Here is a 15878-nt window from a genome sequence, read left to right on the forward strand (position 1 = left end):
CTTCGATTCAAAAAGGAAACTACGTTTAGTTTTAATAATTTTGTTCTAATAACTTTGGAGATATTTGATTGCCATGCTTCGGTGTTACTCTAAACCATAATTTAGTGCTCGAAGAATTACAAAGTTTGTTTCGTACGTATATAGATTTCTGGTCCATTTTATTTTAAATTTATATAAAAAAGATATTTCGAAAAGCAAACTCCTAGAAAAAATAAACACTCCAAATGAAAATCGAAAAAGAAAAAAAAAACTGTACACAGACCTCAGTAATAGAGTAAAAAATATAAAACCTACCTAATTAGAAATTATGCCCAAAATTCGTAGATCACCAAGATTTAATAATTCCACTTTGTCATGTTGAAAAAGGCATATTTTTCAGGTACTGGAAACAATCTCTCTTGATGAAGTTGCGATTTTGTCAAAAACTTGGCAGAAACATGACTAACGATTTCCTTTGGAGTCTGCTCGGTGTTGCCGAACCAAAATAATATTTTGAAAAGTGTGGGTAAAAATTTCGTTTTATATTTTGTTGTTAAAGGCCGATTTAATATTATTTTACGCGAGTTAGTAATTTAACGCCGTTGTTGCAGTTTATTGTGTTTTTCGCAATGGAAAATTTACTAGATCGAATTCCGTTATCGATAATTTTAAGGACGCGATTCTGTTTTGGAAGACTAGGAGTCGTAGCGCCATCCCTCGGAACTCCCTCGCGTTCGCCATTCGTTCTGAACAGCGCCATCTTTCGAATAACCTGACGTCACACTTCCCTGTGTAAAAATAAGGGGAATTCAGTTTGACCTCCCCCACGTACACGTGTTTATATATTAAATGCAAATCAACCAAGTGCAAACACAAAAAAACTGCAAGGCCAAGGCAGTGCATAGTCAATGAAATTAATACGCAAATATTCACCGAAATCAAACGTAAAAAATTATCGTTATGCAAGTAGAGAGTAAGTATAATAAAGAATTAAGTAAAAAAATTAATATATTTTCAAAGATGATAATACAATGAAATCAACGTTAGGAAATTAAGGAATTTGACTCACGACGATTTGAGTAATGGGTTGTTCAACATTTTTTCCACTTCGTCGGATAAGGCTAAATGTTGTCGGTGAGGAGTCAGCGCCCCTTTGCTGGACTTTCGGCACTTTGCGTTAGCGGGGACACCGACCACGGTACTGTCCTGAGCTTCGCTGATGTCAATTTTAATGTTCGAAGTCTTTTCCGTCCCCCACGATTTACCGGCGGTGGCTACTAAGCACCTCGGTGGCAAAGAAGGTGACCCTGAAGGCGAGTTGGCCGGTGAGGATGACGCTAAGCCACCGCAGGACAGACGTCCTTCTTGGGAACTTGATGCCACATCCACCGGCACCACATTGCTAAGCCTTAGTTGTCTTTTAGAGTTGTACGCACTATTTAGGACAATAAATATATAGTTAATTTCATGACTATTAAAAATTTGACGATCTTCTTGCCTAGGTTGTCAAAAATATACTGGATTCAACCTGTTGTAACTTCTTATCGTAGCACAAGTAATTTTCTAATTACACTACTGTAGTCTCTAGATTCTTAGCGGAAAACTGTTTCTAGAATTCCAAGAGCTTTGATAATTAACAGTTCCGCAATTAATCTAGGGATGCGTCACCTTATCGCTTGTAATAAGTTTTTTCTAATTTTAGTAAAAAACTGTTCAAACTTAAACTGGGTTTGAAGATCTAGTATGACCGTGTTGTTGATACGATAGTCATGGCTTAAAATCGGAAGGACTTATTTTACGTTACGTTAGTCAACATAAACTGGTTAATTTTCTTTCGAATTTCTTAGGTAAATCTCCCAACGTAGAATACCGTAGAGCAGATTTTGGTAAAATGCGGATTTCAAATTAAGACACCGCTTCCATCAATTACTACCCCTAATTGTATACTCTTTTAAAAAGGACCTCAATTCTAGTCCTGTGAAGTTTGCGTCATTCTCAATAGTTTCTAAAATACCGAAACAAATCCACCTACCCTAGTTCTTGCACATCTCCGTCGCTCAGTACCCGATTGGAATTGTTAATATCTAGCGTCAGGGAATCTCCGTCGAAGCTCTGAATGGGGCTGGGTCCTTGGCTGGTGGGCGCGCTGTGCACCACGGCCGAGACGACGGAGCTCTGCCTCATCTTGATGAGTGGGTGCTTGCTGCTGCAACCGGACATGCTCCGCTGCAACATTCGGGGCGAAAGTAAGGGACTTCGGGACGTGGGCGAGACGCTTCTGGACGGAGAAGGCGGTACCTGAATCGAAGGCGGATGACCCTCCGGCTGCGGTTGCTGCGAAGACGCCACCTCTTTGCTCACCTCTTGCACCCGATTGGGGACTGCCACGCACAGCGTGTTGGGTGAGGTGACGCTGCCGCCGGACCCCTTCAGCAGGAATGCCCGCCGCTCCGGTCTGGGCGAGGTGGTGCTTTTACCACTTCCGCCCTGAGCCGCTCTTCCCGGTCGAGAGACATCGTGGCTGGAGCCGAATTCGTTGACGCCTTCGTCGCTACTGAAACTAGCGTGCCGGAAATCGGACAATTCGATACTGACCGTTCTGGTTTGGAATTTGCGACTCTGCGGATGAAGTTACTGTTATTTATCGTATAGTAGTCTGTTAATTCGATACGTATCGGGACTTACGTGAACGGGTGATACCGGTAAATGCGTCGGCGGGGGTTGCGGAATGGGGTCACTGATATCGACAGAACCGCTCCTAGAGTGAACTAGACTCGAACGACTGGAACTTCGAGGGGATCTGGCCACCAAGAGAGCGGTTGAGGGGAAATAGTACTCGTCGTCTTCGCCCACAGCTCGCAGGTAACCGAACAACTGTCGTTCCGAATTGGCGGCCAAAGCGCGAGCTTCTTGAAGCTGATCCTATAAGAAACGTATCTAAGTCAGGTGGTCTTACACTCGGAGAGCGGTTGATTTACCTGCGCTTTTCGAATCCCGTCGATCCAGAGTTTGGTGTCGTTGGTGTAAAGGAGGAAGGCGGCCGTGGCCACTTTGTACTCGTTCAGATAGACGCAGGAAAAACCTCCAGCGTCCTTCAGCTCCTGGACCAGCATCCGATCTACGACGAACGGCTGACGGATGATGCGGACCCGGTCTCCCTTCTTGCCCATCGCTTTGCAGATCAGCAGCATGTCCGTGAACAAGAAACAGTGAACGTCCATCTACCACGAAAAGAGACGGCCGGCATTAAGTCGAATTCGGTGCCTCTCCGTTCGATCGACGACGTTTACCGCCATCTGCGGGAAAGTGGGAAAAGTGTCGTTTCGCGGTATCGATTACCTTCCCGGAAGAGGCCGAATCTCGAAGCTTCAAACCCCCTCTTTCCATTAACAATTCCCTGTTCTGTTGGTTGCCGCACTGGGGCATTGGGCAAGTTAGGTCCAGGTTGCAGTAGTCTTTTAAGACCTAAGAGTAATCGTCTACAATTAATTTTAAACGACTCTAAGGATAAATTTATTTCATCAACGATACTTTTTGTAAATCGTCATTGTTAGTTTCTACGACGTGATAGCTTTCGATTCGATTAATAATCGATGAGAGTCTCTCTTGTTCGTGACGACGCCGCAAGATGGCGTCAACTTCGCAAACAAACTTTTCCACGCATTGATTCTGAAAGGAACGTTATTCAAGCGTTAAGTAAACACGCGGATAAGTATATCAGCGACGAAAAAATTCTGAACGTTACCATTTCCGTTAGGGTCAGTTTCTGTACGTCATCGTCCGTCTTCTTATGAATAGCTTTCAAAAGAAGGGAGTATTTCGTTAACCTTTGCATAGGTTTGACCAAAAGGTCGGTCAGTCGTAACCTCTCGCAGTCTTTTTGCGTTTCACACCACTGCGGGTAAACAAACATTTACAAAACCAGCGAAGAAAATCGGCCACCGTTTCGCGCCACTTACGGCAACGTAGGTTTTGAATAAATCGTTGTTCTTGTGCTTTTCTTTGACGTACTGCAAGCAGACGCTGTGGTCCGAACAGTACTTGATGTAAGGGTGGAAAATTTGATCGAACTGGAAAAGATTTATCCAAATATATTTAGTCTAGAAAGATACAAATCCGTGTGGTATTCTGGATGAAATTACCATGGTAAAACCGTTGCTAAGTAAAACCGGATTAAGCGGCTGTCCGGTGCTTCTAGAAACTTCTAACATGGGGGCTAAGTGCTCGGACCAAAAATGTTGATTGACCGTACAGACATCGGTAATATTACTAAAAACATTCTCAGTGTCTATCTGAAATACAGAAAATTGTTAGATTTAAGTAATAACACATCGCGATTTTAATTGGCTTACTTCATTTAGGATACATTCGCTTTGTAAATTGCACAGGCAAGCGATAAATAACTATAAATATTTCCCACGTTAAAACTAAGAAAAATAAAGCAACAGTAATGGCCGGTTTTCACTAGGACAGAAACGCGACGCCGGCGAGGGTGGACGCAAAAATATTGAATTAGGCCTTAACGGGGAATTTTTGCGTCGAAGCTAACCGTCGTGGCGTTTTTGGCCTAGTGGAAACTAGGCCTTAATCTCTCGATAGTCGTATCGAGCAGACTTACGTCGGTGATAATTTTGAGCCTTCTAATATAGAAAACCTCGGTTTCGAGCAGTTCCCAGATGGCGTCCTGCTGATTCTGCATTCTTTTAGATAATGTCTGCGGGACAGTAAACCACGTATTAACATAACGTAACGAGTTGGTGGAGTACGAGTACCTCAACGTTGAGGACGAATCTGCTCCAATGGTCCTCCAACCGGAATGGGTCGTTGGGAGTTCCTTCCGGCGAGTAGAAAGTCAAGAGTCCCGGCATTTCAGGGATTCCCGACTGACTGTACTGGTTCAGCAACTCCGTCAACGCCTCCATCTTGTCCTTGTCCTTTGATGGAAAATCACGTTCCATTAAAAATTTTATCAAATAAAACAACGTTAATGTCTTAAAAGAAATCAAAACAATAGTAGATGTAATTATCAGTAGAGCCTCACTGACTGGCACCTTGAAAAATGAAAACTCGTGATCTAGTGGCAGGTACAACAACTCGATACCATTCTACTATATTTGAATTTTAATCCAATTTACAAGGAGACATCCCGAAGTGTAACTCACCGATTTGGTTCAAACTCGGGGGATTGGTAGACCTTCGTGTATCATGAAAAATCCTAATTTGAATTTATTCAATGGGCAACCGTTTTGCCATGGCAACGAAAAATGTTTTTGACAACACAAAATATTAAATTTTCCCATTGAAAACAACATGGGATTTTGACCTCAAATTGATCAAAAGTTGATCAATTTTGATGTTTTTTTGTCAATTTTTATCTATTTTTGTCATTTTCAAAATTTTGAAATTTGTTAAAATTTTTCACAAGGGGGTCCTAGGAATCGGTCAGAATCTTATGTTATTTTCAATGGGAAAATTTCCATTTGTTGTTGTCAAAAACATTTTTCGTTGCCATGGCAAAATGGTTGCCCATTGAATAAATTCCCTTTAGGATTTTTCAAGTTACATGAAGGTCTACCAATCCCCCGAGTTTAAACAAAATCGGTGGGTTACACTTCGGGGTGTCTCCTTGTTAGTGCTTCCCGTGGAAATAATAAAGTCAAATCATATATCATATTAGCTGCATTTACGCTATCTGATCAGTTGATTAGGGTCGAAATGTAAACTAATATGTATTCATCCTGAGCCGAAGGTGAGCTGATTTCAGATGCCTTACAGTCATCCGTTTTAAATACCCTTTGATTATATTCCTTTCGAAATTTTAAATTGTTTTTTTTTATTATTATTTCCTTTCCACAAGATTATAAAAACAAAGATGCCGGGAGTAGTGGCTCACTCCTGTAATCCCAGGCGTCCGGGAGGCAGAGTTTGTGGATGGCCGTATGAGGACGACCACTAATCCCCCAACGGGTGGTTGTCATACTTCCGCCACGGGTGCCCCAACCCTATCCCCAAGTGTCCCCCCGTTGGCGTGGCCGTAACACATATCTCGCACCTGATTAATCAAATGGAAGAGCGGACTGAATTGTCCCACCCGTTACAATCGCTCATAACGAGCTTCTAACAAAAAATAAAGATCTAGTAAGATGAATTATTTCAGATCGGTTATACCATGATCGCAAGGAGAAGCTAGGGTAACCTAGGGGGGTTAGCACCTTCCCAGGTGAATAGCGGTGACCGTTTGGACGAGGAATTTTTCTCTTCGTTTTCCCAGAATTTTGAAACTCCGGAAACCGATCGCTCGTTCTTTTTCTGCACCGATTTGACAACACACAGCTATTTCAATTTTCTGGTGCTCTAATCACGATATTATCTTTAATCATGATTAAATCGGATTTAATCAATATAATCATGATTCAATCATTCAATCAAGATCAAATCAAAATAATCACGATTTAATCATTCAATTAAGATCAAGATCTAATAAAAATAATCACGATTTAATCATTCAATTAAGATCAAGATCTAATAAAAATAATCACGATTTAATCATTCAATTAAGATCAAGATCTAATAAAAATAATCACGATTTAATCATTCAATTAAGATCAAGATCTAATAAAAATAATCACGATTTAATCATTCAATTAATTAAGATCAAGATCTAATCAAAATAATAACGATTAAATTATTCTAAACATTTCAATCATTTTAATCACGATCTAATCTTTAATCATGATTAAATCAGATTTACTCAAAGAAGGTACCATAAAGCGTTCGCACGTGCATAAGTTCTCGGAACTGGACTTCCCGTAATCCGTCAATTGTTCGCACCGAAGAAAATTATTGGTATCTCACCCCCCTAGGTGATCAGAAAACCGGAGGTGAACATCTTCGAGGTCCGCCTCCGGTTTTTTCGTCCGTCTTTTCGCCGAGCGTTCGGACTGTAAAAATGCTCACCTAGGAGGGTTATTTGACCCTCCTAGGTTGCTTTAGTCCCATTCGACCGAAATCCCATTCGACCGAAGGCGGTTTTTGAGGTGTCCCATTCGACCGAATTCCGCCGAAACGTGCGGTTTTTATGTGTCCCATTCGACCGAACGCTTTTATGTGTCCCATTCGACCGAACGCTGCTATATAAATTGGCTTTTGCTATGTTTTCAATTTAGTTACTGAAGTCGCTGATTTTTATCTTCACCTAGTCAAGAAAAGTAACTGAACCAAAACTGAAATAGTAAACCTAACCTAACCTAACCTAAACTAAACATGGATCTTCGATAGTACATACCTTATAAATAAAATACCAAATCACCCGGCCAATTGGGCTACATTTTAAAATTCTTTCGGTTGAATGGGATTGGGTCGAATGGGATTTCGGTCGAATGGGAATAAACGTCCTAGGTTACCCTAGCTTCTCCGTGCGAACATGGTATTACTTGAGATAATGTATCGGATAAAATTTCAGATCAGATTTCTGGGTGAGGGGAATATATATTATTTATCTGATTGTCTTAGATTAGATTATATATAGAGTACTTTTACAAACAGACCCGAGCAACTGATCAGGTTATTCAGGTCGCGATTTTCTGATATCTGAAGATAATAAGTAAGTCAGATCAGTTTATTCATGTGGTAATTTTCAAATACCTGAAGATAATAAGTTAGTCAGACCTGGTTTACCTTTTATATTTCCCTCACCCAGCAATCAGATCTATAATTAGGATGGTTCAATTTCAGGCATAAACTATCTGGTTCAAATTACAATATCAATTGATTTGATAATCCGATATATGATCTCTGTTATCTGAAAACAGTGCCATAGCCAGGGGGCGCAAAACGTATGGTCGTAACATACAAACCATTTTGTTTTTACAATGGAGTGCCCTCCCCCCCCCCCCCCCACCGAACCAAAATCCTAACTACGCCACTGTCTTAAAATCTGTTCGAAGCACCAAGTTATGGAATCTCCAATTGTCCATATTATTATAAGTTTGACCATTGCCACCTACCTTCTCTCGGAGGAAACAGCTAAGCAACGTCTTGTTCTTACCCATTGTTAGGCTTAAGTTACATTTCGAAGTATAAAATAACACGTGATATAGAGTACGAGCGATTGACGCGCAGCGCCTCTAGGGGCGAGCTCACGCGTAACTTGGTTAAAAGTTTTTACCCGCCCCCATTGAAATTAATGTAAAGTTGGTGATAATTAAACGTTAATTAACTTACCAAATTATATAAGAAATAAGACAATTTTTCCCGTTTATATGAACTTAAATGTAATATACAATCGTCTTGAAAAATCGTTTATCGCTTTATAACATTCAAAATTAATATTTTTAAAATCGAACATCTGCTCGTCTAGGTAAAGTTTGCGTTGTCAACCCGCGTATTAGAAAGCAAATGAAAGGCAGTGAATCTTGCCCAGTACTAAGCCTCGGTTTAATCTGCCGCGTATTTTCAAACGGAAAAACCCGAACGCTCCTTGAAATAAGAAACAAATAACGAAATAAGTTCTTAGTCCATTTAACGCCAAAAATCCCACGTATTTCGTTATTTGTTTCGTATTACAATTAACGTTCGCCATCATTTAAAGATAGTACTCGGGTTTTTGAGTTTCAAAATACGCGGTAGATTAAACCGAGGCTTAAGGCTGGGCAAGAGTCACCGCCTTAAAATTTTCGTCTACTTTAAAGATACATTGTGAACGAACCAATGGATGAAAAGTTACGAAACAAGCTTTTAAATAAACCTTGAAACTTATTTCAAGTCATATTTATAATTCACTGATGACAAAATTCGCGAAAAGTATTAATATCGTTCCGAATTACAACGTGCTTTCTAAAATCTCATTTTGCTTTCTAATACGCGCGTTGACAGCGCAAACTTTACCTAAACGAGCAGATGTTCGATTATCTATACGGCGCGTTAAAATTTTTATTCTTGAACGTTATAAAGCAATCAAGGATTTTTCAAGACGATTTTATATTTCATTTAAGTTCATATTAACGGAAAAAATTGTCAGTGGAATATTTCGTATACCATTTGGTAAGTTAATTAACGTTTAATTATCACCAACTTTACATTAATTTCAATGGGGGCGGGTAAAAACTTTTAACCAAGTTACGCGTGATCTCACCAGGAGAGGCGCTGCGTGTCATTTTCGTTTGAAACCGACAAAGCGTATTGAAATGATGCCTGTCTTTACCATTGAATTGGGAATAGTACTGCTTGAATGACAATTTCAATCTGTCTTCCACGAAAGAAATTTTTCAAATTTGAGAACCCTACCATTGGTTGGTGGCGCCATCCGCTGTTAGCGCTGAGAACTATATACTTTACAATCGAATTAATAGTACTAATGTACTTTGAAAGTGATAGATGCCGCCACCCGTATAATGATGGCCCTTAATGGGTTAGAGTGTGCAATAACTGGTGGCTTTACCGGGGAGTCGGGGTCCGGCTCTTGTGACCCATAAGGGCGGTGGCGCACTGGGAGATGTTAGCTCTGATCAAATGGTCCTATCTCCACCTCCGACTTCGGTCAGGTATGGGCTGGTTACTGAGCTTCGGCTCAGGCTAACGGAGAGGGTCCGTGCAAACTGGCCGCCTCGGCGGATTTGGTAGCCTGCTGTGGGGCTGCGGGCCTCCGTATGAGGGCACGGCGGTCCTGTTTCCCGGCCTTTTGGGCTCCCACCGGGATTTCCGGTGCCAGCTGTGCCGGGTTACTTGGACTGCTGTGTGCTCGCCGTTCCCCTTTAGGAGCTCTCTCTCCAAAGGGCTTGACTCCCTGCCTCCATAGGTGGGGTGTCGGCTGGAGTTGCTACAGAATCCACTCTTACTCCCACTGCTGTATGCGAAGTGGGGATCGGTACCCCCGTTGCTGCTCCTTCTACTGGGTTGAGTGGCTTGCGTCATAGGTAGAGGTCGGCGTTTGGATAAAAATTTACCGTTTATTTGGATAATATCCATAAACAAAAATTATCCAACAAATAATCAGTTATTTTTGGCCTTTTCCCATATTAAAGCGTTTCTATCCATGGATAAACGGTTAACCGCAATTTTTATGATTAATTGAAATTTTGCCAGTTAATTTATCTGTTACACCGATCTCTAGTCATAGGTGCGACCATCAGTAGTGGGGTTCTGCTACCCATGCTGGCTTTGTCACCTGTCCGGGCTGTGGACGCTGGCGTAGGTCACTATGATGATAGACCTCCGGTGGTATGGTATCTGTTACTAGGTGCACCGGGCTATAAATTCTGACAAACCCGTATAATGATAGAGTTGACGGCTGAGTGCGCCTACTCGAAATTTCAGAATTTGTTTCGCGAAACCACGACGCGCATATGTCATTCTAGTGGTACTATTCCCAATTCAATGGACTTAACATAATTTCAATACGCGCGCACGGTTTTTCACGTAATTTTTAGAGCGCGCGCTTAAATCACAGAATTATTTACAGCGTTGACATCTAGTAGCAACATAGGGAATATACCACAATTCTTTAGTGCAATTTATTGTGGGAGTAGATGGAGCTGTAAATCCGCTTCTTTTAACTAGATTTCCGTAAGGAAAATGCCTCCCAGTTTTCAGTTTAATTCCAATAACTTCGGTTCATTTACTTCTGATATTATTTATGCTCATAAGCAGATCATTTCATATTATGTATCTTTTAGTTACGTCTAAAGTAATTTGACTCATCGCCACATCGCGTATCATACGATACCAACAATTTCTAAAACCTAACAGCGACTCGCTGTCAGTAAATATCTTATTTTCAGTAGGCCTATGTTATACTTCTGAAATTAAAAGTTTTGGTTGGATTATTGTGTAGTTGAATTTAGAGAAACGGACATACAAAGGCTGACCAGGGCCCCAAAAGGTCTGAAGACGGGCCAGACCATGGCCTGACCCGCACCTACGTCTTCCAGAGTTGACGATAAGATAATTTTTCTTTTGTTATAACCCAGGACACCCGACGATCAAAACAGGGCCTAACACAGTGGTAAGTTCTGGCAGGTTTGGGAAGTTCTAAAACTTGCATTTTCAGTTTTAAAATCGGATTTGGACAGTGCTATTTATCGTGAATTCATCGTGATTTTTTGTAAAATAATTGTACCTACTACCTTCTGTATACAATAATACTAATAATAATTATGTTTTGGGGTTTAGTTATTTTTTTGCAGTTCTAAAAAATCCTTATTTTTAGCCCCTGGATCAAAAGCTGATAGGAAGTTACTACTAAGAAACTATAGCTGCAATCAAGGAGGATAGGAAGGGAGGCGAAGTAGGAGGGATGAACGCGCCAGCATCCTTGTAAGAAGCTTAGCGCGTGCTCGGCGAGAAAATTTCGGGAAAAATGGCGGCAAGATTGCGGCCGCTACGCTACGTGTTGCCGCCATTTTTCCGAAATTTTCCCGCCAAGTTCACGCTAAGCTTCTTACAAGGATGCTGGCGCGTTCATCCCTCCTACTTCGCCTCCCTTCCTATCCTCCTTGCTGCAATAGTAAAAAGCCAATAGGACTGCAGACAACGCTTACTATTTGGTCGTCGTGTACCCTGCTGTACCACAAATTCTAGAAAATCACCGAGAAGAATTCAAGACTTGGCGAAGCTATGAACTAACATCGAAATCGTTTTAAAACGCAGTATACCAACGCGTGACCGTAGCTCAAGTTCAATCTACTAATCGGCAATTTAGAGGCATTCCCCCGTCCAATGTCCGAAATAGAACCGCGAAGAAAAAGCGTTTTCGAAATAAATCAGTAGGCGGCGATAGAGCTCGTTGAACCGACTGAAATGGCCGCGAGAATCACGAACCGAAAATCGCTAACGCATTAGCGAGGTTAAGTTCCAGACGTTCGTAACGTCGGAATGTCTAGGCTTTCACTTTGCTTGGCGGACAGTTCGTCAAGCTAAATTGGCAGCGTTGAAACGTCTACGGGGTGGTTGACGCCGTGTGCCCCGATTTTTCTTCCAACCTCCGCCCACGCTGTCGAAACAGAGCCGCCAACGATTATATCAAACCATTCCGGTAAAAGATCGCGTACATTCGCGTAAAGTCATTAGCCTAATTGAGAAAACACCGCGGCGTTGGACCGTTAGACTGACGGGGTCAAAGGTTGCCGAAACGTTCGGGTCAAAAAGGCGGTTGAATTTATTATTGACAAGGCGCGCTTCCGGAATCGTAGACGCTACGATTAAGTTAGGAACCACTTACCGATTTATTGGTGTTGGAAAAAATGCCCGTTTTTCTGTTGAGAGCCGATTTCGTCGAACGCGTCCACCATGTCGAGTCTTGCGCCTGCGAAAACGATGGCAACTCGGCGCCCAAGAAATCCGAATTCAAATCGACTGCCCGGCGTCCTTTGCCACCCTACACAAATTATATAACGTTATTTTATAAAAGTAACACAAGCTTTGGATAAAAACCGCCCACATATATACATTTTTACAAAGAAGTAAAGACAAGGAGACGTATTGTATTACATTTTTAAAGCGTCAGTGAGATAATAGACTACGTTTTCAGGGAGGTAGGAAACACGGAATTCGGAAAATCTTGATTTCGCTCTCCACGGGGAGCGCTTGCGGAAACACGTTACTTTTTACCCGTTTTCGTGAAGTCCACTTTCAATCTTGACACGGGCTTTGCTCGAAAAAACAAACCAACGTTTAGAATTTTTATACTAGCTTCGATCTCTACAAAATCTATTGGGCTCTGACGTCCGGTTTTGCTTATGCAGAAAGACTCATCTTAATTTATTTTAGTAAAATAAATGGGGGTATAAAAACAAGAAGGACAGCCAAAATTTTGCTTAACCCGTCAGAATTAAAATAGCAGTTGATTATCACACGCGTTACATGATGTGATTTTTTTTTAAATAAAATGGGATTGATGAATGATGAATTTATGATACGCCATATTCGCCATTATTTATTAATATTTGGGTAAATTTTTCACCAGTCAAATTGACTAGTGAGCCCCAGATTTCGATTTACTTCAGTAGTTTTATGTCGTGACTAGTGCCTTATGTTCAACCCTGGATACGAGTATCTTGTTTAAAACGGCTCTACCTCTATTTCAACCGAAATTTAGTCGTTTAGCGAAATTAATATTTTAATTAATATATTAAAATACCCCGTTCAATAAACACCCGTACATTTCCAACTAAAAAAACCCCAGCATATCAAACACCTTGAGAAACTACCGGTCCATTACCCGTGTTACGAATTTACTATACCTCCATGAAAACGTAATGATATAGGTTTTAAAAAAAAAGGGGGGGGGGTTGACTAGGCGATGAAACAACCAGATGACGTCAGAGCCACAGCTTATCCTGCTGGAGCTCTCTCTTTGACGTCACCACGCTGCTTGACGTAAGCTTAAATGCCTAGTCTATGACTCTATGGTTTCAGAAACTTTCACGCCCCCTCCAGTATCCAAAAAGGGCTCAAACACCGTCGTTATCCCCCCATTGATAAAAAAATGTTGGAACCTTTCTCGAGTAAGGGGGGGGGGGGGGGGGATGGGGCGAGCCTAGGCCTTTAATCTCTCAAATAGGTTCAAATTGGAATAACCCAATTTCCAAAAAATCATAATTTTATGATTTCTTTCTTTAATATTGATAACATTAATTTGGCTTTTTTGGATGAAAAAAATGGTTTAATTTAAATAAGAGTTTTTGCATTTAATCATGCGAACACTCTGATTAAGCACTGAGTACTGACAAGGAGAGTACCCGAGGTGTTTATTGCCGATTTAGTTCAAAGTCGGCCGTAATGTAGACCTATATGAGATATGAAATTTCCCAAAAGGAGACGTTGCACTACCCATTTGATTTGCCATGGCAACCGAAAATGTTTTTGACCACTCGCAACCAAAATAAGATTTTTTCCTTATTTTACCCAAACTTTGTTACAAATTTACTCTAAAAATGTTTCAATTTACCCAAACTTGATGAAATTTACCTAAATGTGGTCCAAATTACACATTTCGTGATTTTCACGAGAAAATCCCATGCTTTTTTAAATGGAGATTTTATTGTTTTAAGTGATCAAAAACATTTTCGGTTGCCATAGCAAATCGAATGGGTAGTGCAACGTCTCCTTTTGGGAAATTTCATATTTCATATAGGTCTACATTACGCCCGACTTTGAACAAAATCGGCAATAAACACCTCGGGTACTCTCCTTCTGAGTTTAAATCACCTTACGCGTATATGTAATGATAATAAGTTTAAAAAAACAAAACCACGACCATTATTGCGTAAGTAAAGTCAAATTTAGACGAAGCGAGTGGGAAAACAACCAGCTGTAGCCCTTCATATCAAAGAAACTGGAAAATCCCCCGACTTCATCGAAGCTAAAACAATAGAGTAGTATGGCTCTGTAGCTTTGGGCTATGGCCGCCATTTTGAGGCCAGTTTTTTATCTATAGGAAAAAGCATGGGTGACGTCGACATACGTCACGTCGATATTACTCTATTGCAGAACCAAAACTCTATAAACCAAGAGATACGCGTGAAGCTATCTAAATCTACAAACCCAGATACATTTTTTTAAACAATTCCGATGGACCGAATTTACCTTTTATTTAAAAAAACTTAGATTTAAAATGTAGTTTAAATTAAATTAATAATTTTTTTACGGGGGTATACTATTTATAGGGGGTCATCTTGTGTTTTTTTGCATAAAACCTTTTATGATATTGATGTCGCTTTTCTTCCACCTTGACAGTGGCACCTTAGACCAAGAAACACAAGGACGTCTCGCTCATAGCATATCCAACGCTTTATTTTTCGGCGGGGTTTTGTTGCGGCTGCGATAGGGAGAGGGGGGGGGGGTTAGGTCAGCGGTTCCCAAAAGGTGTTCCGCGGAACCCTGGGGTTCCGTAAAAGGGTCACAGGGGTTCCGAGAATTCGCAGCGCGGCCATCTTTGTTTGTGTCAAGAGTTTAAGATGAGTAAAAAAAATTAGTTGGGGTTCCGCCAGAATTAGGTGGATAATTTAGGGTTCCATAGCAAAAAAAAATTGGGAACCGCTGGGTTAGGTGATACAGATAGTCAATAGGCGCCATCCATGAGAGATAAAAATAACGTTTTTTAAAGAACTTAGAGTTACATATTCTTAAATTATTTTATATTTTTTAATATTTTACAAATATTAAAAAACATACAAGAAATTTCGTTTTTTGGAGCCATGCTGTTGCTGGCCACGTGCTGACAGATTGTAGGGCAGGGCTGTGCACGTGACTTAAATAACCAATAAAAATTGACTCACCTTCGCTACTAGCGACACAGCGCGAGATAAATAGGAAATAGGCAGCCGCAACGAAGCTTCGGGCGCGAAATATTTACCGTGCGACGTCCCTGTGTTTCTTGGTCTAAGGTGGCACAGAGGTGTGCCGAAACTAGTAAAAAAAATGTTTTATTGTAAATAAATTTGACTTTACTTTCGCAATAATGGTCGTGGTTTTGTTTTTTTTTAAAACTAATTCTATTATATTTTAAATGAACACACTGATATCACCATGGCGTACTTCGTAGCGTAAGTTTGTCTACATTTTAATCAGAAAACGTAATCTTAGATGGCGATGAGAGAGTGCCTCGAAAATAAAACGTTAACTTCAAAGTGTGTGAAGGTGGGGTGTAGTCTATTATCCTATATTCTAAGGTACCTTATAGGAGAGGCAGAGTTCGTACACAGTACTGATAATCCCTCAAAAAATAAAAAAATGCCAAACTGCATTGAGCAAATTATGTAACGAAGAGTAACAGCCACCCATAAATTACGTTATAAATGCCCCAACCCCCTTAAATACGCATAGCACTTTTAAATTATTAAATTTCTTCCAAAATTTTAATTATTTTAATAGTTTTACCTCTAGAAAACTAATGATACTAT

The 15878-nt window shown here is 40.7% G+C and overlaps 1 protein-coding gene across 1 annotated transcript in view; it reads right to left on the minus strand.

Moving 5' to 3' along the window:
- Positions 1 to 469: 469 nt before the first annotated feature.
- LOC149925546 (pleckstrin homology domain-containing family G member 5-like) overlaps positions 470 to 15878 on the minus strand; it is a 147909-nt gene continuing 132500 nt past the window's right edge. The window contains exons 7-20 of the mRNA XM_090161773.1: positions 12197 to 12352; positions 4752 to 4913; positions 4598 to 4693; positions 4332 to 4382; positions 4122 to 4271; positions 3939 to 4049; positions 3725 to 3874; positions 3511 to 3648; positions 3319 to 3444; positions 2958 to 3200; positions 2665 to 2901; positions 2012 to 2598; positions 1049 to 1414; positions 470 to 767 (exon numbers count right to left, since the gene is read on the minus strand). Coding sequence (XP_090017899.1) covers positions 758 to 767; positions 1049 to 1414; positions 2012 to 2598; positions 2665 to 2901; positions 2958 to 3200; positions 3319 to 3444; positions 3511 to 3648; positions 3725 to 3874; positions 3939 to 4049; positions 4122 to 4271; positions 4332 to 4382; positions 4598 to 4693; positions 4752 to 4913; positions 12197 to 12352 — 2583 coding nt within the window. The 3' untranslated portion in view covers positions 470 to 757. The remainder of the gene's footprint in view (positions 768 to 1048; positions 1415 to 2011; positions 2599 to 2664; positions 2902 to 2957; positions 3201 to 3318; positions 3445 to 3510; positions 3649 to 3724; positions 3875 to 3938; positions 4050 to 4121; positions 4272 to 4331; positions 4383 to 4597; positions 4694 to 4751; positions 4914 to 12196; positions 12353 to 15878) is intronic.

Source organism: Leiobunum rupestre, chromosome 10 (genome assembly GCF_980474605.1).
Source record: "Leiobunum rupestre chromosome 10, qqLeiRupe1.1.hap1, whole genome shotgun sequence".
NCBI classification, from domain to species: Eukaryota; Metazoa; Arthropoda; class Arachnida; order Opiliones; family Sclerosomatidae; genus Leiobunum; species Leiobunum rupestre.